Source organism: Ursus arctos, unplaced genomic scaffold (assembly GCF_023065955.2).
Source record: "Ursus arctos isolate Adak ecotype North America unplaced genomic scaffold, UrsArc2.0 scaffold_5, whole genome shotgun sequence".
Classification (NCBI taxonomy): Eukaryota; Metazoa; Chordata; class Mammalia; order Carnivora; family Ursidae; genus Ursus; species Ursus arctos.
The window spans coordinates 31,429,575-31,457,450 of record NW_026623067.1 but is presented as its reverse complement, the minus strand read 5'-3'; the positions used below and the strand labels follow the sequence as shown (position 1 = coordinate 31,457,450).

Here is a 27,876-nt window from a genome sequence, read left to right as displayed (position 1 = left end):
GCTGGCTGTCTCTCTGTCACATAAATAAATAAAAAATCTTTAAAAAAAAAAAAAAAAGACTAGTAAAATGTTCATTCTTGTCAGATAGCAATTACTTGCAGCTTTCACAAGAGTTTGTAATTCCTTCAGCTGCAACCCATTAAGGTTTACAAAACTCAGCATCTGAATTTGGCCTAAATTCTCTGAACAAAGCTGAGGGTCCCTGGGTCTCAAAGGGAAGCAGCTACATCGGCTTGCTGTTGCCCCTGAAAAAGCGAGTTATTATTGTATTTTGTGTGTATATATCTGACCCTGATGTTGAACTCTTTAGAGACTTTTAATTAATTCTTATAGGCTCTCCAGGTATGCAACCAAATCATCACAAATAATGCCATTTGCTTTGTTATAGCTCATTCTGTCTCGTCTTTTCATATTTGCTATAATGCAGTTTCTTTTAAAATTAGCTGACAGATGAATCTTGCTTTGTGGGAAACTTGAAAATCTGAGAATACGGCTTATCTAAGGAAATAAATGCCTAGGAGCAATGAAGAAAATTGAGGAAAAAGAAGGATTAATTAGGAGGCATTACCATGCCAGATAGCAAAATATCCTACTGAACCATGGAAATTTAAAAAATGACACATCCTGACAAAAATAGATCTTCAGAAGAAAACAAGATGTTCAAACTAAATTTGTACATATTTAGTATATGAGAAAGTAGCATTTCAAATCAATAAAGAAGTGATAGATTATTTAGTAAATGGTATTTCAAAAACTAAAAATGAGGATTAAGAATATAACCGTAATTGTAACTAAAGAATTACAATAAAATACAAGAAAATATTTTATTTTTTATTATTATTTTTTTTAAGTATTCTCTCCACCCAACGTGGGGCTCGAACTCCCAATCCAGACATCAAGACTCACATGCTCTACTGACTGAGCCAGCCGGGTGCTGCTCAAAACACATTTCAATAATTTGGGGACATAAAAGGCCATTCTAAGCATGCATTAAATCCAGGAACCCATAAAGAAAAAGACCATTAAAATGCCTATTCGGGGGGGGGGGGCACCTGAGTGGCTCAGTTGGTTAAGTGTCCGACTTTTGATTTCAGCTCAGGTCATGGGATCGAGCCCGTGTCTGGCTCCGCACTCAGTGGGGAGTCTGCTTGAGATTCTCTCTCTCTCTCTCCCTCTAAACCCCCCACTGAGTGCGCATGCGCACTCTCTTCCTAAGATAAATAAATCTTTAAATTTAAAAAAAATGTCTATTTAGGGGACACCTGGGTGGCTCAGTTGGTTAAGCATCCAACTCTTGACCTCAGCTCAGGTCTCCATCTTGGGGTCAGGAGTTCATGACCAGTGTGGAGCCTACTTCAAAAAAAAAAAAGTTGGAAAAAAATGCCTATTTAACAATTTAATGTCTCTGTACAGGGTAAATGATCACAAAGTTGAAAGGAAAAATATTTGTAAAATATAAAACAAAGTGTCTTTATGTAAAATATTAAGTTTCTACAATTCATTATTAAAAAGATAAAAATCCAATAGAAAAATGAGCAAAGAATTTGACAGACAATTCATGAAAAAAAGAGTCTCCAATGATCATATGAAAAGTACTTACCCTCACCAATAACGTATCAGTCGGCTTATTAGATAGGAAAGAGTTCAAAGTTTGAGCATTCGCAATTCTGGTGAGGAAACACGTTTGGGTAAGACCTATTTAAAGGACAATAGATAATACCAATCAAAATTAAAAGTGCACATACCCTTTGACCCAGTGATTTTACTTCCAGAAAGTCATATTATAGAAACACAGATGAGTGCTTAAAAATCTATTCATCCCGGGGCGCCTGGGTGGCACAGCGGTTAAGCATCTGCCTTCGGCTCAGGGCGTAATCCCGGCATTCTGGGATCAAGCCCCACATCAGGCTCCTCCGCTATGAGCCTGCTTCTTCCTCTCCCACTCCCCCTGCTTGTGTTCCCTCTCTCGCTGGCTGTCTCTATCTCTGTCGAATAAATAAAAAATCTTTAAAAAAAAAATCTATTCATCCCATCTTTGTGGGTAAATGATCTAATTGTTCAAAATTGGGTACTGGTTAAATAAATTGTGGCATAGCCATGTAATCCATATAACTTAACATAGAAAAAGAATGAATCAAATCTGTATGTGCTCACGTGGGAAAAGATGTCCACAAGTACATGGAGAAATGAAGGAAGCAAGCTGAAGAATAGAACAGATAGTAAGATTCCATTTTGTTAAGAACAAGATGTGCTCAAGGGGCAAGGATATCACCTTCTCTAACTCTCAGTGTTTTATCCTCTTACCCTGAATTTTTTTTTCCTTAGAGTATTTATGCTCATTGGACATCTCCTTTGTTTATTGTTTGTAGAAAGCTCCATGTGTGCAAGGATTTTATTTGTTTAATGCTCTATCCTCACTTTTTAAAACATTTTAGGCACTCCATAAATAATACCTGAGAAAAATGAGTGGAAGCCCAGAAACATACATACATATATATTTCAAAAAAGTTATATATGGTTCAAAGAATGTGGATTTAAGGAAATAAAATTTCCATGATCTGCCACGAAATGCTAAAATATCCTAAAATAATTAGTACTTGTATAATCTTTTTCCAGTAGACAAAGTAGCTTTAGTTAGTCTCATTCGGTCCTTATACCATCCCTATGAAATACATAAATATTGAAATAATTAACATATATTTGCACTATATGGTTTACTAAAATCAGTCTTCCAATTTATGGTCCCAATCTTGCTCAATTCATTCCTTTTTATTTTGCTTTCCAGACTACTTCCTGAACACTGCAGTTTTATTCAGTTATGTATATATGTATTTATATGTCCCTCGTTTGAGAATGTTTCTGCCTGCCTCTTCACGCAGTATACCTGTACTCATCCTTCAAAAGCCTGTTCATGTGAGACAACCGGCCTCATTCCTCTTTCTTAAAGTACAGACCTACACAGGAGACAAGACCCACCATCTACCCACCCACTGCTTACCCCAAAAGTTGCCCCAGAAGCTCTCCAAGCCAGACTGGCTCCGCCCACGCAGGCGGACGCGAGGTTCGAAGTCTCCGCCCCTTCCGAGGAGTTTCCCAAAACCCAGCGCGGCAGTCTTCAGCCGCGCTAAGATGGCGACTCCCATGCATCGGCTCATAGCTCGGAGACAAGCGTAAGTGAGGGCCCGAGTAGGGCCGCGGGGCGGGCTGGGGGCGGGGAGAATCGCGTCAGCCGGCGGGTGAGCAGGAGCCGAGACGCGGGGCAGGTATCAGATCATCAGTAGGGACGGGCAGAGGGTGGCCGTTTCTCTCACTTGTTGCTGCTCCATGGGGGCTCGGCCGGGGTGATAAGTTTGGTATCCATGGGCTAGTGATTGCGTGGGAGACGACTGCGTAAGGTCCACGGGGCGGGACCTCGGTTGCGGGGTGGATGTGGGGGGGGGGGGTCTGAAGAGAGCCTAGCGTTTGTTTTCCGCACAGGGGACGCCCAGGAGTTGGGTATTAAGTGGCGTATGCCCCTTTGCCCACGCATCCGCCCACCCTACGGGTGGCCAGGGGAAGCCTGAAGCCCTGATCTGACGCCTTCCACTCTCACCGACGTAAACCTTCAGCTCCCTATGCAGTCTCCAACCCAGCTGGCTTTTTCTGCCCCCTTCCCATCGCCTTCCTTAGGAACAGCCTGACTACAACGCCGGTTTTCCTCCCAAGTTATTTTCTCACTTTCTGCCATTCATTCTTTCAATAAGTAATATTTTTTCATTATCTGTCGGTCTCTGCCAGAATTTGGGTATAAAGAAAAAGAGATGTTCGAGACAGGAATCCCTGCTTTCAGGAAACTTACATTCCATTGGTAAACAGTCGATAAACTAAACATTTTAAGTAAATACAGGTGCTGTTAAGAGCTTTGAAGGAGGGGCTCCTGGGTGGCTCAGTCATTAAGCCTCTGCTTTCGGCTCAGGGCATGATCCCGGGGTCGTGGGATCGAGCCCCGCATCGGGCTCCCTGCTCCGCTGGCAGGGAGCCTGCTTCTTCCTCTCCCACTCCCTCTGCTTGTGTTCCCTCTCTCGCTGGCTGTCTCTCACTCTGTCAAATAAATAAATAAAATCTTTTTTGTAAAAAAGAGCTTTGAAGGAAAGAAGACATGATAGAAAGGAAGGCCCAGGTTAGGTTGGTTGGACTGGAAAGCCATCTCTGAAGTGGTGGCATTTGAACAGAGATTGAAAGTGTGACAGAAAAGCCAGTCATGAGAGGATTTGGGGAAAGAGCATCAGACAATGGCATGATTGCTTTCAGACAGGAATGAACTTTAGTTTGGGGGGGGGGGGGGTTAAGAGAGGGAGGGGGAGGGGATAGAGGATCTTAGGCCACACACCCAGTTTGGAGCCCAGCATGGGGCTTCCCTGACCCTGATAGCATGACCTGAGCTGAGATCAAGAGCCCTCTGCACAACTGACTGAGCCACCTAGGCTCCCCAAGAACTTTAGTTTTTAAGAATTGAAAGCTGGCCATTGTGGCTAGTGACCAAGAGAGAGTGACGCAAGAGGTTTGCCATGGACACCTAATGCAGATATCGTCCCACATGCCCCTTTCCTGTAAAGCCTTTTTTCTTCTACCAACCTGCACACCCAAACAACCTGCCATTTTTTTCATTCTCTTAGCGTTTCTTGCTGTTACTAGTTTCAAGTCCATAATATATCACTCATAGTCTGCATGTATATGTGCATGTTTCTTTTTATGGTTCTGTTCTTCAGTCTTTTTGGTTGTCTTTCCTTCTCTCCATCAGATGAAATGAGAAAAGAGTTGCCTCTCACACCTTATGAAAAGAGTTCCTTGAGCGTCAAGATAAAGACCTAGGAAGTCAGGGTAGTATGCCTGATGGAGGAGAAGGCTTCAAAGTTAGAAAATTCTGAAGTCAAGAATGGAGTGAATATAATACATAATAGGTGTGCTAAATTATGTCATCAGGGTCTGTAACTCTCAGGTTTGCTCTTTTGGGTGTTAGTTCCACACTTGGATAGGTTAGGTTCATTCCGTTGGTCCCAAGATGGCAGCACTGATTTTTGGTCCTTTATATCTTCTCACGTTCAATTTGATGGCATCTCATTTGTGTAGATTGAATCATGTCTGTGGGATTCTAATGCTCTGATTGGCAAATCTCGTTCTTTTACCAGCACAACTGGATGGATCTCTGTAAACCAATGATGAGCTAGATAGGTAGGTTAGATAGTAAATGCTAGGATGGCAGAACCAAGCAGTGTCCACTTAAATATGAAGTGAAAGACTTTTTAGCATCTAAAGAATATTGCTATTTCTCATTTCAGAAGTATCAGAAAGTTCAACAAATGTTTTTCTATGGAATGCCTGTGTTTGGTACAAAAGCTACACAGAGGGGCGCCTGGGTGGCATAGTGGTTAAGCGTCTGCCTTCGGCTCAGGGCGTGATCCCAGCGTGCTGGGATCGAGCCCCACATCAGGCTCCTCTGCTATGAGCCTGCTTCTTCCTCTCCCACTCCCCCTGCTTGTGTTCCCTCTCTCACTGGCTGTCTCTATCTCTGTCGAATAAATAAATAAAATCTTTAAAAAAAAAAAAAAAAGCTACACGGAAGTAAAAGAAATCTTGCCTTTAGGAGCTTCTGGTCTTGTTGGCAAGAAAACAAATGGTGTTATGATAACAGTGGTGATAGTATACAGAATAAGTCCTCAGGGAGTTAGAGAAGGAGACTTTTAGAGGTTAGGGTAGTCTGATAGAGTTTGGGGAATATTTGGGCGGGGGGAACAGAAGAAGAGCCATTACTTTTCACTTTATGTTCATCACAAAGTTTTAGTTTTATTTATAAAAAGCGTATATTACTTCTGTAATAAGTTTTAAACTATTTTTAAGTTTGTTATGAGAAGTGTGAAAGTACTGTTGTCATTCTTTTTAAGAGTCTTTGGACTAATAGAGGAAAGGGAGGAAATAAAAGAGAAAAAAAAGAGAGAGCCTAAATTTGAACTTCCTATTCAGTCGATCTTTCAGGGAGTTAACTTTAAATCAATTGAAATGAACTTATTTTCCGTTTGTTAGTTGTAATTACATCTACTTATATATAAGTAGATTGTAGAATCTCGGCACTGTGTGGGGTCATTTCATCTGCTAAACCTTCCACTGGATTCCAGTACTGTGTCTTCACCATCCAGGAGAATTATCTAACTTTGACTTGGGGACCTCCAGGAAGGACATACTTACCTCCTGAAGTAGCCTGTTAGATTTTTCAAATCTGTCAAAAGTTTATGTTGAACTGAAACGAAAATAATATTTATATTGAACTGAAAAAAAGAATACTTATGAAGCTAAACCCTGCTCCCTTCTAACTTCCTAACTTTGGACCTAAACCGTGATTTCAGTCAATTAAAAACCCTAGGTGTTATTGAATTACCATCAAGTCAAGCTTCCCCTGTCTTGGTATTTGTATTGATTTTCTGGACTTAAGAGTCAGACTTACTTTTACCCTTGTTTAATTTCACCTTGTTAGATTTGACACTGAGTTCTAGCCTGTCAAGACCTTTTTGGAACCTGATTTGGTCATCCTTTGTTTTAGCTCTCCCTCTTAGCTTTGGTCAGCTGCAGCTCTAAGTCATTTATAAAATGTTGAACAAGTCCAAACTGAGGACCAAGCCCTCAGGCCATCACTGGGTACCTCTCTATACATTTACTTCAACCCATTAAACAGTAGTCTTTTGTGGGGCGCCTGGGTGGATCAGTTGGTTAAGCAACTGCTTTAGGCTCAGGTCATGATCCCAGGGTCCTGGGATCAAGCCCCTAGTTGGGCTCCCTGCTCTGCAGGGATCCTGGTTCTCCCTCTCCCTCTGCCTGCAGCTCCCCCTGCTTGTGCTCTCTCTCTGTGTCAAATAAATAAATAAAATCTTAAAACATAACAAAAACAGTAGTCTTTTGTCCATGATGTTCAACTGATCTACCTCATTGTTCTGTTTTGTTCACAAGGATATTGTAAGAGACTTTCCAAGATGCCTTATTAAAATACCATTACCCAAAAGCCAATAAGGGTATTAGTCTGTAATGATTTGATACTTAGTGATCAGGGCTTTTCTTTCTGAATGGATTTAATAATTCCAGCCAGAATTTTGCCTAGAATGAATGTCAAGTTCACTGGTCTAGTTTGTGGAATCTACCTTTCTCCCCACTTTGAAAATCAAAACTGCCTTTGCCTACTTCTAGTCTTTCAGCACCACTCCTTTTTGCCAGGGTCTCTCATTACCAGCAGCAGTACAGTCAACTCACCTGGAAAATCTCTGGTATGTTGGGGAGCAGTCACTTGGGCCAATGCCACTTAAACACATTCAGAGTGGATAAAAGCACTCTGTTATGCACCCCTCACTATCTTCGTGTTCAGTTCTACTCTTCCCATTCTGAATATCATTGTGTTTGAGGGAAGACTGAAGCAAAATAAAAATAATCCTGCTTGTACTCTCAGCCTATAACTTAACATTGGTGATGTCTTTGCTGAGCACCCCAAATAATAAGCCTATTCCTTTTTTGGTTCTTTGTGCTTTAAATGTAACTAAAACACAAAACAATTTTTGTTGTTCTTGATACTTTCTTTCACAAGCCTCAGCTTATTTTGGTAGGGTATTTATTTATATTAGGTTTAGATATTTCTCTTACAGGCCTTTTAGTACTCTCCTACATTCCTTAGTTTTATGTTCCTTTGAAAAATATATTTTACAATTTGCTTTATGATTTCACATGCGGTCCATGTTCATTGTAGGAAAGTTGGAGAATACAGATAATGAAAAAATATAATCCTATCCCAAAGATAATCGTTTTTACATTTTAATGTATAACCTTTCAGGCCATTTTTAATATTTTAAATGGCCTCATAGTGTTATTTAGGGATAAACAATAACAATAACCTTTTGTTGTTGGAAAATAATGTTAGTGGAAATAACATTTCCTTTGCTATTGGATAGTTAGGTTTACCTTTGTTTTCTTTTTTTTTTTGTTAGTAGATACACAATGTTACATTAGTTTCAGTTGTACAACATAGTGATGCCACAAGTTTATACATTATGCCCTGCTCACTGCAAGTGTAGCTTCCATCAGCCTTACTCTTGTAAACCATATTGTACTTCCTATAATAAATATACAGGTTTTTTAAAATCAGGGGTTTTTTTTTAATTAGGTTTTTAAATCAGGTTTACTCATGTTTAATTTACATTTAGCAAAATTCATCGTACGTATTTATTTTTGAGAGCGAGAGATCATGTGTGCCTGAGCAGGGGCAGGGGTGGTGCAGAGGGAGAAAGAATCCTTTTTTCTTTTTTTTTTTTAAGATTTTAGTTATTTTTCTATGAGAGAGAGAGAGAGGAAGAAGCAGACTCCCTGCTGAGCAGGGAGCCCAATGTGGGGCTCAATCCCAGAACCTGGAGATCATGATTTGAGCTGAAGGCAGACGCTCAACCGATTGAGCCACCCAGGCGCCCCTGGGAGAGAGAATCTTAAGCAGGCTCCATGCCCATCGCAGAGCCTGATGCGGGGTCTATCTCATGACCATGAGTTCATGACCTGAGCTAAATCAAGAATTGGACTCTTAAGCAACTGAGCCACCCTCTTTTTATTTTCTTTAAGATTTTTTTTTTTTATTTTTAAGTAATCTCTCCACCCAACATGGGGCTTGAATTTACAATCCCAAGATCAAGAGTTGCATACTCTACCAACTGAGCCAACCAAGGACCCCAAAATTTATTCTTTTAAATCTACAGTTCTGTTAGTTCTGACAGATACCTATAGTCATGTAACCACCACCAAAATCAAGATACGGGGAAAAATTTCATCATGAAAAATTTCTTCACAAGCCTTTGTAGGTAAACCCTTGACCCCACCCTCTGAAAACCACTAATTTTTTTTTTTTTTTTGTCCCTGTAATTTTACCTTTTCCAGCGTGTTGTGAGAATAGAATCAATGTGTAACCTTTTGAGCCCAGCGGCTTTCACTTGGTTAATTCCTTTGAGATCTACTGACGTTCTTGCATGTATTAATGGTGCATTCTTCTTTTTTAAATTATTGCTGTTAGTATCCCATCAAATGGATGTACCAGTTTGTTTATCCATTTGCCATTTGAAGGACATTTTGATTGTTTCCAGTTTGGGGTTATTTTTAATAAAAGTGCTATAAACATTCATGTATAGTTTGGGGAGTTTTTTTGGTTTGTTTGTTTTTGAGAGAGAGAGAGCTCCTGGCAGAGCGTGGTGGGGAGGGCAGAGTGAGGGGGAGAGAGAATCTTAAGCAGACTCCACGCCCACCTCAAGCCCTATGTGAGCTCAGTCTCACAACCCTGGGATAATGACCTGAGCCGTAATCAAGAGTCGGGCACTTAACTGCACTAAGCCACCCAAGGGCCCGGTATAGTCTTTTGTGTAAAACTTAAGTTTTCCTTTTCCTCTAAGTTAGTTTGTTTTTGCCAGAGAGAAAGAGCGAGAGGCACAAGCAGGGGGAAGGGGCAGAGGGAGAGAGAAGCAGCCTCCCCGCCGAGCAGGGAGCCCAATGTGGGACTTGATCCCAGGATGCTGGGATCATGACCTGAGCTGAAGGCAGACACTTAACCGACTGAGCCACTCAGGTGCCCTGAGTTTTCCTTTTTCTTAGGTAAATAACCTAAGAGTGGATTGCTTGACCGTACAGTAATTTTTTTCAGAAATCTTATTGGAAACTGGCAAACTTTATCGAAGTTTGTCTTTTTGCACATCGCAGTCCAATTGTTCCAGTACCAACAGTTGAAAAGACATTTTTCCCTACTGAATTTCTTTTGCACCTTTGTTACAAAATACCTGCCCGTGTTATGTGTGTGGATTCTGTTCTGTTTCATTGATCTGTTTGTTTATGTAAACACCATACTGTCATGATAACTGTAGCTTTATAGTAAGTCTTGAAATCAGGTAGTGTTAGTCCTCTAATTTTGTTCTTTTTCACAGTTGTTGCGACTATTGTAGATTATTCGTAGTTTTGTATGCATTTTATTTATTTTTTTAAAGATTTTATTTATTTATTTGACAGAGATAGAGACAGCCAGCGAGAGAGGGAACACAAGCAGGGGGAGTGGGAGAGGAAGAAGCAGGCTCATAGCGGAGGAGCCTGATGTGGGGCTCGATCCCATAACGCCGGGATCACGCCCTGAGCCGAAGGCAGCCACTTAACCGCTGTGCCACCCAGGCGCCCCGTATGCATTTTAGAATCAGGTTATCAATTTCCACAAAAGAAACTGCTGAGATTTCAATTGGGATTGCGTTGAATCTGTAGATCAGCTTTTGAAGAATGGGTACTTTAACAGTTTTAAGTTTTCTGACCCATGAATGTTTGTGTAAAAATGTATTCATTTTTTAAGGTTTTTAACTTACCTCACCGATATTTTATAATTCATTGCAGAGGTGTTGAACAACTTCCATCAGATTTATATCTAAGTATTGTAGTGGCATTTTTTTTATTTTGGTTATTTTATTTCAATTGTTTGTTGCTACTATGTAGAAATACAATTGACTTTTGTATATTGACCTTGTATCCTATGACTTTGCTAAACTCATTTATTAGTTCTAGTAGCTCTGTTTTAGATTCCTAGGGATTTTCCACGTAGATAATCATCATTTATACTGTCTTGTTTGTTTTTTTGGTGTGTACATTTTTAAAATTTTTCTTGTAGTTACCAAATGGCTCTTCAGAAAATGCAACTTGTATTCTTACCAGCAGTATTCTTACTTTGCATAAGAACATATGCAAAGTCCCCATTCTTTACCTCCGCCAACAATAGGTCATCAATATAGCAGGCTTGTCCTACTATTTTAGGTATCAAAGGTCATTTCACATAACAAGCCTATACCATTAGAACACTTCTTTAGGCCTTAGCTTAGGATATAGAAATGGAATTGTGAATATTGTGAATAGGGTATCCACATGGTTAGAAAGAAATGCTAATCTTGTTTATTTTGAAATTACAAGTCTGCCTCATTCAGCACTCTCTGTGGAAGATCACTATTCTTAGGGGTGATTAATAGTTAGAACATGTCAATCATAGATGGGCTTTAAATATTTATGAATATTCTATTTTTGGCAACAGAACACTCCACAGTGCTGGTGGATAATATTTTTAATAGGTGGGAACTTATGTTGTAAGTTTCTTAATATTGGGGCGCCTGGGTGGCTCAGCTGGTTGAGCCTCCGACTCTTGCTTTCAGCTCAGGTCATGATCTCACGGGGCTGTGAGATCACGCTCGGCATTGGGCTCTGTGCTCAGTGGGAGTCTGCTTGAAGATTCTCTCCCTCTGCCCCCCCACTTGCTCTCATGCTCTCCCTCTCTCTCTAAAATAAATAAGTCTTTTTTAAAAAATGAAATTGATTTTAAAAAAATAAGTTTCTTAATATTTGGAAAACAATCTATGAGTTGGAGAAGACTTTATTTCCTTGATTCTGAGAGGCTTCCCCACACTACCAGTCATAGTTTCATTGTTAGGAAATATTGTGAAAGGCTTTGAAATGGATTTCAAAACAAAGATTACTAGGTATCTTGTCTAATCCACTCTCCCTGGGTATGTGACTCTATGAGCCAGTGCATCATTGTCTTTGAGCTATTTTGTAACTCTGTAAGGTATAGGAAACTGGTAGAAAAGATACTTAGCCATAAAAACGCAGTACGGTGGATTATTGCAATGTGGCTATTAACTAGTTTTTAACTATCTGTAAATTCATTTCCGCATTCCTGATTGCATATATATGTGTGTTCTTTGAATTCTCTTTCGAACCTGATGCGTGATCTTACTGGTTCCTGAATTAATTAATGATTAGTTAACACCTTTGAAATGTGTTTGTTTTATATGTATTTGTATGAGAGTCACGATTTTACGCTTTTACAAGTTTTCTTTAATGTTTCTGAATTTATTATTTCTGGGGTACATTTTACAATTGTGTATATGTTAAAGGTGTTAGTGGATCTTTTTGCCTCAAAAGCTAATATTAAGGCCATAGAGTGTTTTATTATTGATGCCCTTAAAAATTTACTGCGACCTTACATATTCAGATAAGGTCTTCAAATATAATCATGGGTCTGGCAGTTGCTTGCTGAAATTTAAGAACTATTACTAAACAAAACCTGAGTCTTCTTTATTATCTTTTAATACCATATCTACCGACGTAGTCTTAGTTCTTTACTTGTAACATTTATTCTTCAGATTAGGATTAGTTTAAATTTTGGATAGATGCTAAAATTCAGTTACTGTCAAGATTACGGAACCTGTCCCACAATGCAGGAATTAAACTAATGAAAATCCCACTATAAGCAATATGTGTTCTCTTAAAACACTTGCCTATTTCAGCAGTCATTCATTTTACAAACATTTAGTGAATACCAATTATGTGTTCACCAGGGATAAAAAAGGTGACTGCTGTGGGTCAGAATTAAGAACCCAGCATCTCATTATGCAGCCATGTTATGAGAAAATTTAAAGTGCCGTGTATCATTACTCCAGACAATTGATTAGCCTAATATATAGGTTGACAGTAATATTTACACATCCGAGTCTGTAGAATGAGGATAGTGCTTTCAAACTCACTGGGTTGTTATGGAGATTGGATGTGATTATGCATAACTAATACTTACCTAAATTCCTGGCACACGGTAAGTATAAGCCGTGGTTATGGTCTCTTCTGATTCTCACAATAACCTAGTAAATTAGGAATTTACCACATCTTTTAGAAGAGAAACTAACATTCCAAAATCAGTTTGCCAAAGAGCCTATAGCTACGTAGTGAAAGAAGAGATTTTTTAAAACCTTTCTCTGTGAAATATAACACATGTACAAAAAAGTTCAAACAACATAACTATGCTACTTACAAATTATTATAAAGGGAACATTCCATGTGACTTCCACCCAGGTCAAGTAATAAAATGGCTAATATGCCAGAAGCCCTTAAGGCCCTTCCCAATCACGATCTCCTTCTTCAGGTAACCAGTGACCCAACATTCATGCTCATTGTTCCCTTGCTTCTCTTTGTGCTGTTACCAGTCTTACTATGCACTGGAGTTTAATTTTGCCTGTCTTTGAACTTTATACGGAATCAGACAATTTGGATTCTTTTAAATAACCTGACTTCTTAGATGTAAGATCCATGTAAGTTAAACTGTAAAAGTTTGTTCACTTTTAATACTATGAAATATTTCACTGTATTCTGTACCACAAATCATCCATTCTACCTCAGTGTTATTTCCAGTTTTGAGGATATTACAGATCATGCTGTTACAAATATTCTTATAGTTCTTCCTCTTCCCTTCTTGAGCAAGTCATGCCTAAAAGCCATTCAGTAGTGTAGAGCAGCATAGGCTTTCAAGCAGAGGGTTGACCTGACATTGGAGTATTGGGGCTGAAGTGGGGTAAGAAGTGATCTACGGTGTCAGCGGGCTGTGGGAGGCGTCCACTGAGGGGAAGGTCTAGTGTAGGGTGATGAGCTCCCAAGCAAGGTGAGGAAGGTGTCCACACAGGAGCAATTTAGCATAAGTTGTCACCCTGATGGAGAGAACATCTACAGAGGGGAGGCGACGTATAATTTGATATGAGATGTCGGAGCTTAAGTGGAAAGAGAAACGTGACTCTAAATATCAGGGCTCTATCAGTCTCATTTCAGACTGGGACAGGGAAAGTAGATGAGCCTGAAATGTTTTGTTGTACCGAAAAGCAAGGAAGTGCCCCCAAAATGGAAGCATATCAAAAGAACACAGAATCCAGCTTAAAAGGATTCCTTTCCACTGATCACATCTAGGACAATTGAGTATCAAAATAAATTATGGTAATGGATTATAACTCATTGAATAAAATTCACTGAATAAAATAGAAAAATATGAGTTCATACTGATAGATGAATAAATGAACTAAAAATTTAATGGGCAGGATATTTATATAATGTCAAATACCAACCCACAAAGTAGTTATTAATTGTTACATCAGTTTTCACTTAGAGTTGTTTGACAAATCACCCCAGAACTTAGTGGCTTCTAACCAATCAACATTATCTCAGTTTCTGTGGGTCAGGAATTCAGGAGTGACTTAGCTGAGGGTTCTAACTCATGTTCTCCCTTGTTGTCCTGGTCAGGATGTTGCCAGGGGCTGCAGTCATCTGAAGGCTCCACCAGAACTGGAAGATCTTTCTCCAGGATGGCTCATTCACAGGACTATTGGCAGGAGGCCTCAGTTTCTCACATGGGCCTCCCTAGAGGCTGCTTAAGTGTCTGCATGACATGGCAGTTCCGTGACTTAATCTTCAAAGTCACACTCTGTCACTCCGCTTTATTCTGTTAGAAGCAAGACACTAAGTCTAAGCCACACTCAAGGTGAAAGGAATTAGGGCTCCACCTCTTGAAGTGAAGAGTATCAAAGAGTTAATGTGAACATCAAGCCACCACAATTACAAAAGGACAAAAAGTAACTTTACAATGCAAACTCTGGTAGACCCTCCTTAATCAAGGGATCAAAGTGCACATTAGCAGTAATAAGACTGACGAATTGCGGTCTTACTCACCTGGTAGAAATACAGCGAGAAGGACTGCACGTTTCTATTGCATTCCTGCCAAAGATTCATGGCCTGAAGCTAATCATGTAGAGAAATAACAGAGGTGGTAGTTGACCTCCAAGATGACCCCCAATTATCCTTGCCTCCTGCTATTCACTCTTGTGTAGTCTCCTCCCACATTATATACTAGGGTTGGTGTGTGTGACCAATAGAATACAGCAAAAGTGATGATATGTCATTTCCAAGATTAGGTTGTAAAAGACTGATTTCTTTCTTAAGTTGTCTTGGTCACTCCCTCTGGGGAAACCCATGTTGTGAGCAGCCCTATGGAGAGGTCAAGAGGAAGGGAACTGAAACTTCCTACTGAGACCCCCTGAGTGAGCTTGAAGCAACTCAAATTGAAGCACGTTCTACAAAATAGCTGGCCTGTAACCTTAAAAAATTGCTGAGGTCAAAAAAAACAAGACACGACTAAGGAACTCATTAGACAGAAGAAAACTAAAGAAACATGACAAATGCAACAGAATGCTGAACTGGATTTTGCTATAAAGAACAGTATTGGGACATTTGATGAAATAAATGGGGTCTGAAGATTAAATAGGAATATATCTATATTAATTTCTTGATTTTGATGGTTACATTGTTATGTAGAAAGATATCCTCGTTTATAGAAAATATGCAACAAAATATTGTGAATTGATGAGTCATCAGGTTGGCAACTTACATATGGTTCAAGAAAAGTAGTTCTTTGAGCTGTACTTAGAAATTTCCTATAAGGTTATGATTATTTCAAAAATTTTAAGAGCTGCATAAAGGAGAGTAATATTCTTACACATGTTATCTGGTATAGCTGTGCACTGATTCTGTTTTTTATTTTTTATTTTTTGAGAACGCACACATGATAGGGGGGTGGTTGGGGAGGAGCAGAGGGGGAGGAAGAGAGTGAATCTTAAGCAGGCTCCACGCTGGGCGTGGAGCTTACCGGAGGCTCCATCTCACACCCCTGAGATCATGACCTGAGCTGAAATCAAGAGTCAAACACTTAACCAACTAAGCCACCCAGGCTGCACTACATTGATTTCTATTGTATAAATACCTACAAGTGGGATTGCTGAATCATAGAGTGTGCATCTTTTCCACTATAGTAAATTTTTTTCAAAATAGTTGTACCAGTTTGTGTTCATCCCCACAATGGATTTGTGTTCCTCTTGCTATGTATTCTTGCTAACATTTTCTATTGCCAGTTTTTAATTTCAGTCTTTCTGGTATGTGATAGGTAGTATCTTCCAGGATTTTTGTTTTGTTTTGTTTTTTGAAGATTTATTTATTTATTTTAGAGAAAGAGCCAGCATGCAAGAGTGGGAGGGGCAGAGGCAGAGGGAGAGGGAGAGAGATTCTCAAGCAAACTCTACAATGAGCTAAGAGACTGACTTGGAGCTCGATCTCACGACTCTGAGATCACAATCTGAGCCAAAACCAAGAGTTGGATGCTTAGCTGACTTTGAGCCACCCAGATGCCCCTCTTCAAGGGTTTAATATGCTTTTCTTTGATTAGTAAAGAACAACTTTTTATATGTTTGTGTTAATTTGTATTTCCCAGGCCTATTTTTGTCCAGTCTTTCCATTTTCCATTTCATTTTTTTATGATCTATCATTTTCTTATTGATTTGTAATACCTTCTCCAACCTCTTGGCTTCCCTTCATACTCTCTTCGTAGTTTATTTTGATGAACAGAAATTCTTTCTTTCTAAGAGAGGGAGAAGGAAAGAATCCTAAGCAAGCTCCACGCCAAGTGCAGGGCCTGACACGGGGCTTGATCTCAAAACCCTGAGATCATAACCCGAGCTGAAATCAAGAACCAGATATGTAACCAACTGAACTACCCAGGTGCCTCCATGAAAAGAAATTCTTAATTTTAGCATAGTCTAACTTATTAGTCTTTTTCTTTACGATTATTAGTATTTTGGTTTTGTTTTTTAAAAATCTTAAGTCAAATATGTCACTTTTTTTTTTATTTTTTATTTATTTATTTATTTTAAAGATTTTATTTATTTATTTGACAGAGATAGAGACAGCCGGTGAGAGAGGGAACACAAGCAGGGGGAGTGGGAGAGGAAGAAGCAGGCTCATAGCGGGGGAGCCTGATGTGGGGCTCAATCCCAGAATGCCGGGATCACGCCCTGAGCCGAAGGCAGACGCTTAACCGCTGTGCCACCCAGGCGCCCCAAATATGTCACTTTTTTTAAAAAAGATTTTATTTTTAAGCGATATGTACACCCAGTGTCGGACTCAAGCCCACAACTCTGAGATCAAGAGTCACATGCTCCACCGACTGAACCAGCCAGGGGCTCCTGTCACTTTTTTTAAATTTATTTTTAAGTGATGTCTACATGCAACATGGGGCTGAAACTCACAACCTCAAAATCATGCTCTTCCGACTGAGTCAGCCAGGCACCGCCCCATCTCATTTTTTTTATACCACCTTCTAAAACATTTATTACTTGAGCAGTCTGTAATCAATGTTTGCAGTATGGTGGAGAGTAGAGGTTTTCTTTTTCTTTTTCTTTTTTTTTTTTTAGGATTTTATTTATTTATTTGTCAGAGAGAAAGAGCGAGCACAAGCAGGGGAGCGGCCGGCAGAGGGAGAAGCAGGCCTCCCACTGAGCAAGGAGCCCAATGCAGGACTCGATCCCAGGATCCTGGGATCATGACCTGAGCTGAAGGCAGACGCTCAACCGGCTGAACCACCCAGGTGTCCCAAGAGGTTTTCTTTTTTTAATAAAGATTTATTTATTTACTTGAGAGACAATACAAGAGGTTTTCTTTTTTTAATAAAGATTTATTTATTTACTTGAGAGAGAGACAATACAGAGGGGGTGCAGAGGGAGAGAGAGAATCCTCAAGCTGACTCTCCATTGAGTGCGGAGCCCAATGCAGCCTTCAATTGAAGGACCCCAAGATCATGACCCGACCAGAAACCCAGGAGCCGGACACTCAGCCAAGCCACCCAGGTGCCCCAAGAGTAGAGTTTAAGTCTCATTTTTTTCCATATGCATAATCAGTTGTCCCTGCACCATTAATAATATGTCCTTTCCTCTGCTGCTCTTTGGTCCCGTAGTTGTCATAAATCAAGTATTCATATATACATTAGTCTATTTCTGGACATGCTGTTCTGTTCATTGGTTTGTGTATCTTTGCTCCAATTTCACATTCTTAATTGTTATAGCTTTATGATAGGTCAGTGTCTTTTAATCCAAGGCTTCCCCACTTGTTCCTTTACGAGACTATTTTATTCTTGGCCTTTTTGAATTTCCATATATACATTTATAACATTTTGTTAACAACAAACAAAAACTTGTTTGGATTTTGATTGGCATTGCTTTGAATCTATATATCAGTTTGTGGAAAGTGGACATTTTTACATTATTGAGTTTTCCAGTCTATGAACATGGTATATTTTTCTATGTGGCTACATATTTAGATGTTTAATTTCTCTTAGTAATGTTTGTATTGTGCATACAAGTCTTGTACATATTTCCTTTGATGTATTTCTAGGTATTTGATATTTTTCAGGAAATTATAAATATCACCTTTTAAAATTTCCTTTTGAATGTTTTCATTATATAGAAATTCTATTGATTTTTATGTGTTTACTTTATATCTAACACAGAGCTCAGCACACAGTTGTCTGCTGAGTCCTACTTGCTGCTCGTTCTTGTGGGCTTGCCAATTAAGGATGTTAATTACGTGTATATATATGATCAATTTGATGATAGGAAACATGAACTTTCAATCTCAAATGAGTGGAATGTTATCTTCTACAAAAGAATTTCATCCTTTGAATCTCTTTTATGTGAAATATTTTTATTAATAAAATATTTGTGGAGTTGCGTTTTCTGTCTTGTCGTGTAAATACCTACATAATATCCTCAGTTTTGCCTCCTGATCAGCAAAGCCTGAAACTTTTACTATCGGATTCTTTAAAAACTTTGCCCACCCCAATCTAAAATCTTGCTGAACTTAAAAATTCTAATTATTTCAAAATATTTTTGTCTGTAGATTATTTTGGATTTGCCATGTACGTAATAAGTCATCAGTGAGGAATGACCATTTTGTTTTTTCCTTTCCAGTTCTTTCATCTGTTTGTCTTTCCTTGCTGCATCTGAATCCAATTTCGGGGACTGAGGGATTGAGATTTTTCTTAGTCTCCTAGATGACTAAAAGCTGGGCTGTATTCTATATACACCTGGTTTGTTCTTAGGGTATAACTCTTCAGAGACCTCTGGATACATTGTTTGTCTCCCTAACTTGTTGTAAGTGAGGTTTACCCTCTTGAGCTGGGCAAACACTGCCAGTGCAAGAATTGACTCTCTATTTAAATACAGGGCTGACTACTCTGGACTTCCAGTTTCTGACATATCTTGGCTTTGTTGTTCTTCACCCCATTGTTAGTTCTTTGATGCCTCAAGCAGATTGTTTAAAATGTTTCGACCATTTTTCCTATTTCTGAGCTGAGGAGTTGGTCTTAGTTACCTAGTCTGCCGTTACTGAAATGGAATTAAGGAATGAAGATTTGAGCTCAGTTCAGTCTAACTTCCAAGGTCCGTGCTCTTGACTCCTTACTATATTGCCTTTTGACTAAATCTAACATAGTAAACAATTTAAAGTGTAAAACTATGTTTATTTTTCACCTAAAAATGTTCATATTGTTTATGCTTTTCAGGGTAGAAAATATCAAGTCAAAATTTTAAGGCCTGTATTCTTTTTTTTTTTTTCTTTTTTGCTCTGTAGTGAAGCAAATAAACAACATGTAAGATGTCAGAAATGCTTGGAATTTGGACATTGGACTTATGAATGCACAGGAAAAAGAAAATACCTACATAGGCCTTCAAGAACAGCAGAACTAAAGAAAGCTTTAAAAGAAAAAGAAAACAGATTATTATTATTACAACAAAGGTATGTTGACCTGTGATATCCAAAGGAGTATTTTTTTATTGATAGAATTTATTAAGCGGCTAAAAGTATCGTGGTGGTTATCCAGATTTCAATTATAATATTAGCTAATGTTTAGTGAGTGCTTCCCATGTGCCAGGCACTGTATTACGCTCTTTACGAGTATTAGCTTATTTAAGCATCACCTCTGTACCATTAAGGTAGGTACTATTCTCCACATTTTACATGTGAAGAAACTGGGGCTTGGAGAAGTTGAGTTACTTGTCAGTGTCACACAGCCAGTAAGTAGAAAGATTAAGTGTTGAACCAGCCAGTCCATGCTATTAATCACTGCTTTGTTGACTCAGCTGCCAGTGAAATGGCAGCAGAATATGACAGGGTAGATGATATGAGCTGTCAACCATAAAGATAAAATGGCCAGTTATTTTACCAGCAACATGAGTTGATCGGGGACTAGCAGAGGAATTGCAATCCAGGACAAGCAAACTATGGCAAACCATAGGCAAGTCCAAAGAACAAAGGACAAGGGCTTGCTTTTATTGAGGAAAAGAGGAAATTGGGGAGGGCTGTTTGAAGCAAAAGTCACCGGAGGAGAGTGAGGGTTCAAGCTTCTCATTGGGTGACTGGGGCAGTTTCTCATGGGCTGTTGCTGTTGCGGGGCAAGAAGAAAATTTTCCTTCCTCCTGCTGGGCTAGTAAAGTAGGTTCCTTCCTATTGAGGAACAAAGTCCTGGTCTCTGTGTGGGGGTCTGCAATTGATGATGAGTGGTCGTGCGTGCGAGTTCCCCCTTCAGGGTTTCCCAAGTCCATTTCAGATGCAGTTCCCTTTATTTTCTCAGAGCTGATATGGACAGATATCCAAGGTAAGTACTCAAGATACTTAAACTAAGACTATAAACAAGGTAGAGAACAGTATATATAATATGTTATCATTTATGTTAAAGAAGAAGAAAAGGAATAATGGAATTTTTTTGGAAACAGAAATGATCCATAAGAGTGGCTCCTTTGTAGGAGAACTGCGTAAGAGAGTAGCTGAAAATTTGTTACTTACTCTTTTGTGTCCTTTGAATAAAGCTTTTTTTTTTTTTTTTAAGATTTTATTTATTTATTTGTCCGAGAGAAAGAGAGAGCGAGCACACACAAGCAGGGAGAGGGAGAAGCAGGCTTGCTACTGAGCAAGGAGCCCAGTGTGGGACTCAATCCCAGGACCCTGGGATCATGCCCTGAGCCGAAGGCGGATGCTTAAGTGACTGAGCCACCCAGGCGTCCTTTGAATAAAGCTTTTAAAATTGCTATGAATTAAGTAAGTAAACATGGTTGAGAAACTGAACTAGGAAGGTGCCAGGTGTACTCAGTGCTACAGATCAGAAGCAGCGTCTTCATAAGGACGTTAGCTGTGTAATAGTGTCTGAACCACAGGAACTTGCAAGGCAGTGGTCTCCCAATTAGTGGATATGACAGCTCTTCACAGGTTATGCAGGAATAGATAGGTAATCAATTTATAAGTCATCAACATTCCTATATAATTTTTCCAAAAATAAATTTGTATGTGAACTTGCCTGCTCATTCTCCTTTTCTGCTTCCCCTCTCCTCATGTGTAGAAACCTAGACATTTTTCAGATTACTGGTGTTTGTACTTAGAAAGTGGATAGCTCTAATTATTTGGAGCAAATTCTTTTTTTTTTTTTTTTAAGATTTTGTTTATTTATTTGTCAGAGAGAGCACAAGCAGGGGGAACGGCAGGCAGAGGGAGAAGCAGGCCTCCCGCTGAGCAAGGAGCCCAATGCAGTACTCTATCCCAGGACCCTGGGACCATGACCTGAGCCGAAGGCAGACACTTACTGGACTGAGCCACCCAGACATCCTGGGAGGAAATTCTTTTGTAATTTTTTTCCCAGCAAAATTGAAGAAGGGCCTAATTGGGCTACCAATTTAAAAGTATTTTTTAGGGGCGACTGGGTGGCTCAGTCAGCTAAGTATCCGGCTCTTGATTTCAGCTCAAGTCATGATCTCAGGGTCATGAGATCAAGCCCTGCATTGGGCTCCATATTGGGTGTAGAGCCTGCTTAAGATTCTCTCTCTCCCTCTCCCTTTACCCCTTTTCCCCACTCTGTCCCTCAAAATAATAATAATAATTAAAAATAAATAAAAGTATTTTTTAATGATTCATCTTTGACTTGTGGACCACATCATTGGAGGTATTCAAATAGTGATATTGCTACAACAAAACTCTATTCCGATCTAACTATTTAGGTTAAGAAGCTTTCTTAGGTTAAATCTAGAAAAATTAAATATAGGAATTGAATTAATGCTGAAGCTGGTCACAACCAGTAAGATCCAGGAATACATAAACTAGAAAAACAATCGATGGCATTAAGAGATGCATTTCTAAAAAATTACTTTGATGTGTAATAATTATTAAAACTTGTACTGTATTTCTCTATTGTTTTATTTTATTTTAAAGATTTTATCTATTTATTTGTCAGAGATGGTTGGGGGAGGGCAAGAGCACCCAAGCAGGGGTAGTGGCAGGCAGAGGGAGAAGCAGGCTCCCCGCTGAGCAGGGAGCCCGATGTGAGACTCGATCCCAGGACCTTGGGATCATGACCTGAGCCAGAGGCAGACGCTTAACCAACTGAGCCACCCAGGCGTCCCTCTATATTGTTTTAATCAATTGTATAGTAATATTGGTAATGGTAACTCAATTCAGAAGTTTTTTTTTAGAGAGGGAGTTGGGGAATGGGAAGGGCAGGTTATAACAAGAAATACTGGGCTCTGTACGTGTCACGAAAGACAGAGTGTTTCTCCAATGTAAGACACTTTGGGGGTAGCTGAAGGGTTTGTCTGAGCTGTGTATAATCACTATTAACAGGAGCTTTTCCCCCCCTCATGTTTATCAGCATTGGAGAAACTAATGTAGAAAGGAAGACCAAGAAAAAAAGGTATGTGTGGCTTTAAGAGTTTTATATGGGTAATAATACTAGTGGGAGGGATGGGAAGAGTAATTTAAAAATAATAGTGATAAAGTTTGGATCTGAAGTCTCTTGTTTGTAATTCATGATTAAGTATCATCCTTATTTCCTGATATGTTCCTCTCTTTACCTGACTGGAACATACTGCCTTTATTTCTCCTTTTTCTCCAACTTTCCAGAGACTTTATACCTGAAAATAATTTCTCTTAAAAATCTCTTATTATATTAGAATAGGAAATATTATTAGACTGGTAAAAAAAAAAATTGTTGACCAGCTCTATCTGGTTCAAAGTAAAGATTATGAAACATTTGCCATGCTCCCTGAGGTTTAAGCAAACCCAGTTGTTACACTGCAACTTTACTCTAACATTTTTCATTCTGGAGCGAAATAGAGTAGGAGCACTTATCTTGAACTCCATCCAAGAGAGTTAAATTGCTAAAGTAAAAGACGTTGTGGTTGCGGCGGGGCTCCTCCAGTCCTGCAGTCCCCAGTGCTTAGCTCCAGCGATCCCGGGCACGCAGGGCTTCAGTGTGTGCGTGCAGTTTCCCATGCAGTTGCTTCTGACCCTCTGTTCAACGTCAGCCTCCCGTGCACGTAATAACTACGCGTTGTCTCACAGGTCTAAGAGTGTCACCAGTTCCAGCAGCAACAGCAGTGACAGTTCCGCCAGTGATTCTTCATCCGAGAGTGAAGAAACGTCTACCTCATCCTCCTCAGAGGACAGTGACAGCGACGAAAGCTCCTCCAGTTCATCGTCTTCATCCTCCTCCACGAGCTCTTCCTCGTCCTCTGATTCAGACTCAGATTCCAGCTCTTCCAGTAGCAGCAGCACCAGCACAGAGAGCAGCTCTGAGGACGAGCCACCGAAGAAGAAGAAAAAGAAATAGAATTGCTCCGTCCCTCTTGGACTGCTGGACTGCAAACATTAATGTGATTCTCGAAAGGGAATTTAGAATGTGTTAAGGCCAAATAGATTGACCACTCAAAATTTCTGGTGTTCAGAAGTTTCTAAGTGTTTTACATCATGCGAGCATAAAGAGTATTAATAATGGATTATATATATATAAGACTTTTTTATTTTAAGGGTAAATCTTGTTTTTCTTTTTTATCTTTAATATATATCTCTAAAACTTAATCAAAGGTGAATCCGTTAATTCTGTTTTTGGGATGAAACGTATCTTTTCTCCCTATGAAATAAATGCCATACTTTGTTATACGTTAGTGCCATGTATCAGACATGTTTTCAGGATAATGCATCAGAATATGTGGCAGTGAATTTCTAATGCTTTTGGCTGTGTGTTATTATATAAGATTTAATACATTGATACTATAAAATTAGGAGTGTTCCTCTTAATAACTGTGCCCTATTTTTATGTTTATGTTCAGAAAGTTATTCTGACTTCTTGTCCTAAATGAAAAGCTCAAGGAACCTGTTCATATATTTATACCTTTTGGATGGTACAAATGTCAAGTTATTGTGTTATATCATTCATTTTCTTCTGGTTCTTAGAGTTACACTTCCGTTTTTGGTGTGGAGCCCAGTGAGGGGCTTGAATTCACAAGCCTGAGATCAAGATCTGAGATGAGATCAAGAGTCAGACGCGTAACTGAGTAAGGCACCCAGGTGTCCTGTAAAGCTACTCTTTTCTGAGGAAAATCAAATTGGAGGAACCCGAAAAGGAACCAAAATTCTGGAACTACTTAGGAGTCTAATCTTGGTGCCTTTTGATAAATGCTGTGTATCAGAAAAGAGTCATTTAAAAGCCTAACTTAAGGTAAAAGTGATATCAATATCTTCGTGTGTTATTATGCTATAAAAGGTAGGAGAGGAAAAGAAAGTTAGGAAGAGAGATAATTTTAACAGAAAATTAGGGCGATGTTGGTTGCCTTCTATTAAGCTTTTCTAAGCTTTCATAAAGATTGCCTTTTATCATTTTTGCAGTTGTGGTAGGATGGTTTATATGGCAGCTGGTCATATACGACACTCTACTGCGTAAATACGGATGACTTGGATTAATCTGGTGTGTTTACATAGCATATACACCGTTGAAATGTAGCATGAAAGATTAAAGAGAAATACTGCACAATGTTTCCTCAAAGTAAAATACTCTGCTGTGGTGAAATTCTTTAGTTTCGCATGACATCATTCTGTGATGTCTTTTAAGCTTTTTGGAAAGAAGTATCATTTGTAGAAAAATCTTGATTTGGGCTAAATATGGGTTTTTAAAACTATGAATGTTGTCTTTTTTTATATTTTTATGAGAAGGTTGTAGAACATTGCTTTTGAATACAATGGGCTTCTATTTAAATGTTGAAATATATGTAGCAAGTATTGTAAGTTTAGGGAGCCTGTAATTCCTTGTACGTTTTATAGAACCGTCTGCTTTCAATGATTGTAAATAAACTCTCAAAACATCATTTCGAAGGCTCCATACAGAACATATCAATTGACAGGTAGATTTAATAAATATTCAGACACATTTTACAATGTTGGTCATCTCCGTAAGGGTATTTTTAGCAGTTAAAAAACCTGGAAGAGAAAAGTGTACCTAGGTTGCAACACTTGCAATTAAATAAAACTCATCATTTATGCTCACAAGCTTAAGCATCTATTATCTCTTTGCTGTTTTAATATGAGGTCTTATTCCGTTTGAGGGTAAGGACATTTAAGCAAATTTTAATTATTTTTACTATTCTCTTACAAGGTGTCCCTGGAAAAGTGCAAGAGGTAGGAATTCTAGGGGCGCCTGGGTGGCACAGCAGTTAAGCGTCTGCCTTCGGCTCAGGGCGTGATCCCGGCGTTATGGGATCGAGCCCCACATCAGGCTTCTCTGATGTGAGCCTGCTTCTTCCTCTCCCACTCCCCCTGCTTGTGTTTCCTCTCTTGCTGGCTGTCTCTATCTCATAAATAAATTTAAAAAATCTTTAAAAAAAAAAAGAGGTAGGAATTCTTTTCTAGTCACACAGTTCAGTCATAACAGTATCAGTGGCAAAGTAGAGTCTGACTTCCACACAGTTTTTCCCAAAAAGCAGATGTGTGGAAGCTGAGTCCCCGGCAAATGTCCTAAATGTCTTATTTCTCAACCACAACCATATCAAGAAAAGTCATTAGATCATAGGTTTTCATTCCAAAACATTTCCTTAGTACTTTATCCTGGAATTAAAATACGGTTAGAGGCCACACGTTAGCCCTGGTAATGGACAAAAAGTACAAAGAAGGTATACTTCATAGTTTTATTTATTCTTTTAACTTTTTATTTTGAACTGATTGTAGGTTTGCAGAAAAAGTGCAAAAATGTTCGTTTCCATATATACCTCAACCAGCTTCCCCATAGTTAGCATATTCCATGACCATAGCTCACCAGCTTTCCCATTAATGTCCTTTTTCTGTTCCAGAATATTACCCAGAAAATACAGTTACTTGTAAGTCTGCTACTGTCAATAACAGTTCCTTAGTCTTTCCTTGTTTTTATCCCCGTATCACTTTGAAAGCATGTTAATCAGTTGTTTTGTCTGATGTCCTTCAATTTGGGTTTATTTGGTGTTTTCTTGTGATTCAACTGAGGTCATACTTTCTGGAAGAATATGACAACAATGCAGCTGTGTCCTCCAACCACCCCATCACAGGATTCCTAGTGTCAATATATCTTATATATTATTGGTTATGTTGACTTTGATTACTTAAGGTGGTTTCTGTCTTATGTCTCTATTTTAAAGTCCTCTTTTTACTTAATAGACACTTTGGGGGAGATGCTCTGAGACCATGCAAATTGTTGCTGTGTACTCACCCACTAGTTTCAGTGGGTCTCATCTATAATTATTACTGTGATGTTTTGCAAGTGGTGATTTTCTATTTTCCTCTCTCCTTCTACAGTAATTGGAATCCTATAAAGTAGAGCTGTGTCTTCTCCCCCATTTTTAAATTTTTTTATTTATTTTTATTTTATTTTTTGAAGATTTTATTTATTTGAGCGAGAGAGAGAGCAGACGTGCAAGAGAGAGCATGGGGGGGCAGGCAGGAGCAGAGGGAGAGGGAAAAGCAGATTCCCCACTGAGCAGGGAGCCCAATGTGGGGCTCTATCCCAGGACCTGAGATCATGACCTGAGCTGAAGGCAGACACTTAACCCACTGAGCCACCCAGGCGCCCCTCTTCTCTCCCCACTTTTTAATCTTAACTTTTTGAAGATACAATTGGCTTTATTTTAGTTTTTTTTTTTTTTAAGATTTACTTATTTAAGATTACTTAAGAAGGGGAGGGGAGGGACAGATGGAGAGGAAGAGAGAGAATCTCCTGCTGACTCTAGGGGCTGAGCACGGAGCCCAATGAGGGGCTTGGTCCCGTGACCCTGTGATTATGACCTGAGCTGAAATCAAGGGTTGGTGCTTAGTGATGCCCGGGTGGCTCGGTTAGTTGATCATCTGCCTTTGGCTCAGTTGGTGACCCCGCGTCCTGGGATCTAGTCCCACATCTGGCTCCTTGCTTGGTGGGGAACCTGTTTCTCCCTCTGCCTGCTGCTCCCCTGCTTGTGCGTGAGTTCACTCTCTCTCTCTCTCTCATAAAAAAAAAAAAAAAAAAAAAAAAAAAAGTTGGCGCTTAACTGACTGAGCCACCCACACCCCCCTGCAGTTGGCTTTATTAAGCGATTCCTGAATTAGCATCCCATCTAGCAAGTAGAGCGATGCTCCTCCCCTATTTATTTGATTATTTATACTATGGATTCAGATGTATATTTTGTCCTGTGAGTTAAAGTCCAGTACTACCAATGTTTCTTCTTTTCTTTTTAAAGATTTTATTTATTTTTTGGACAGAGACACAGCAAGAGAGGGAACACAAGCAAGGGGAGTGGGAGAGGGAGAAGCAGGCTTCCCACTGAGCAGGGAGCCCAATGTGGGGCTTGATCCCAGGACACTGGGATCATGACCTGAGCTGAAGGCGGACACTTAACGACTGAGCCACCAAGGCATCCCATCTTTTTTTTTTTTTTTTTAAGATTTTATTTATTTATTTATTAGCGCTAGCAGGGGAGAGGGAAAAGCAGACTCCCCAGTGAGCTGGGAGCCCGTTGTGGACCCCAGGATCATGACGTCAGCTGAAGACAGGACCCCAGGATCATGACGTCAGCTGAAGACAGACACCTAACCAACTGAGCCACCCACGCACCCCACCACTGTTTCCTTTGTTTCTCAAATTGTTCCACCTTTGGCTATAAGGAGAGCTCCTTCAGGATGGCTCCTTTATTCTTTAAACAAATCCTCACCAGTTTGTTTGTTTCTTTTTAGTATTACCTTACTTTCTGGAACCACAAGATACGCCAGGTTTCATGATCTGGGTTCAATTCTGCCTGACCCATCTTTGGAACCAACCACATCTCCAAGGGGCCTGTCCTGTTTTTTTAACTGAAGAATGGT

The 27,876-nt window shown here is 39.4% G+C and overlaps 2 protein-coding genes across 2 annotated transcripts in view; one reads left to right on the top strand and one right to left on the bottom strand.

The window, feature by feature from the left end:
- The window catches only part of HSPA4 (heat shock protein family A (Hsp70) member 4), a 63,416-nt gene extending 60,350 nt beyond the window's left edge, over nt 1-3,066 (bottom strand). Inside the window, exons 1-2 of the mRNA XM_026507973.4 lie at nt 2,999-3,066; nt 1,601-1,695 (exon numbers count right to left, since the gene is read on the bottom strand). The gene's annotated coding sequence lies outside the window, so the exon portion shown is untranslated. The remainder of the gene's footprint in view (nt 1-1,600; nt 1,696-2,998) is intronic.
- A 39-nt stretch (nt 3,067-3,105) lies between these two features.
- Nucleotides 3,106-25,065, top strand: ZCCHC10 (zinc finger CCHC-type containing 10). The gene is made up of 4 exons (XM_026507972.4): nt 3,106-3,170; nt 19,333-19,497; nt 22,394-22,435; nt 23,086-25,065. The coding sequence occupies exons 1-4, from the start codon at nt 3,130-3,132 to the stop codon at nt 23,351-23,353; spliced, it is 516 nt and encodes a 171-aa protein (XP_026363757.1). The 5' UTR covers nt 3,106-3,129; the 3' UTR covers nt 23,354-25,065.
- The last annotated feature ends 2,811 nt before the right edge of the window (nt 25,066-27,876 follow it).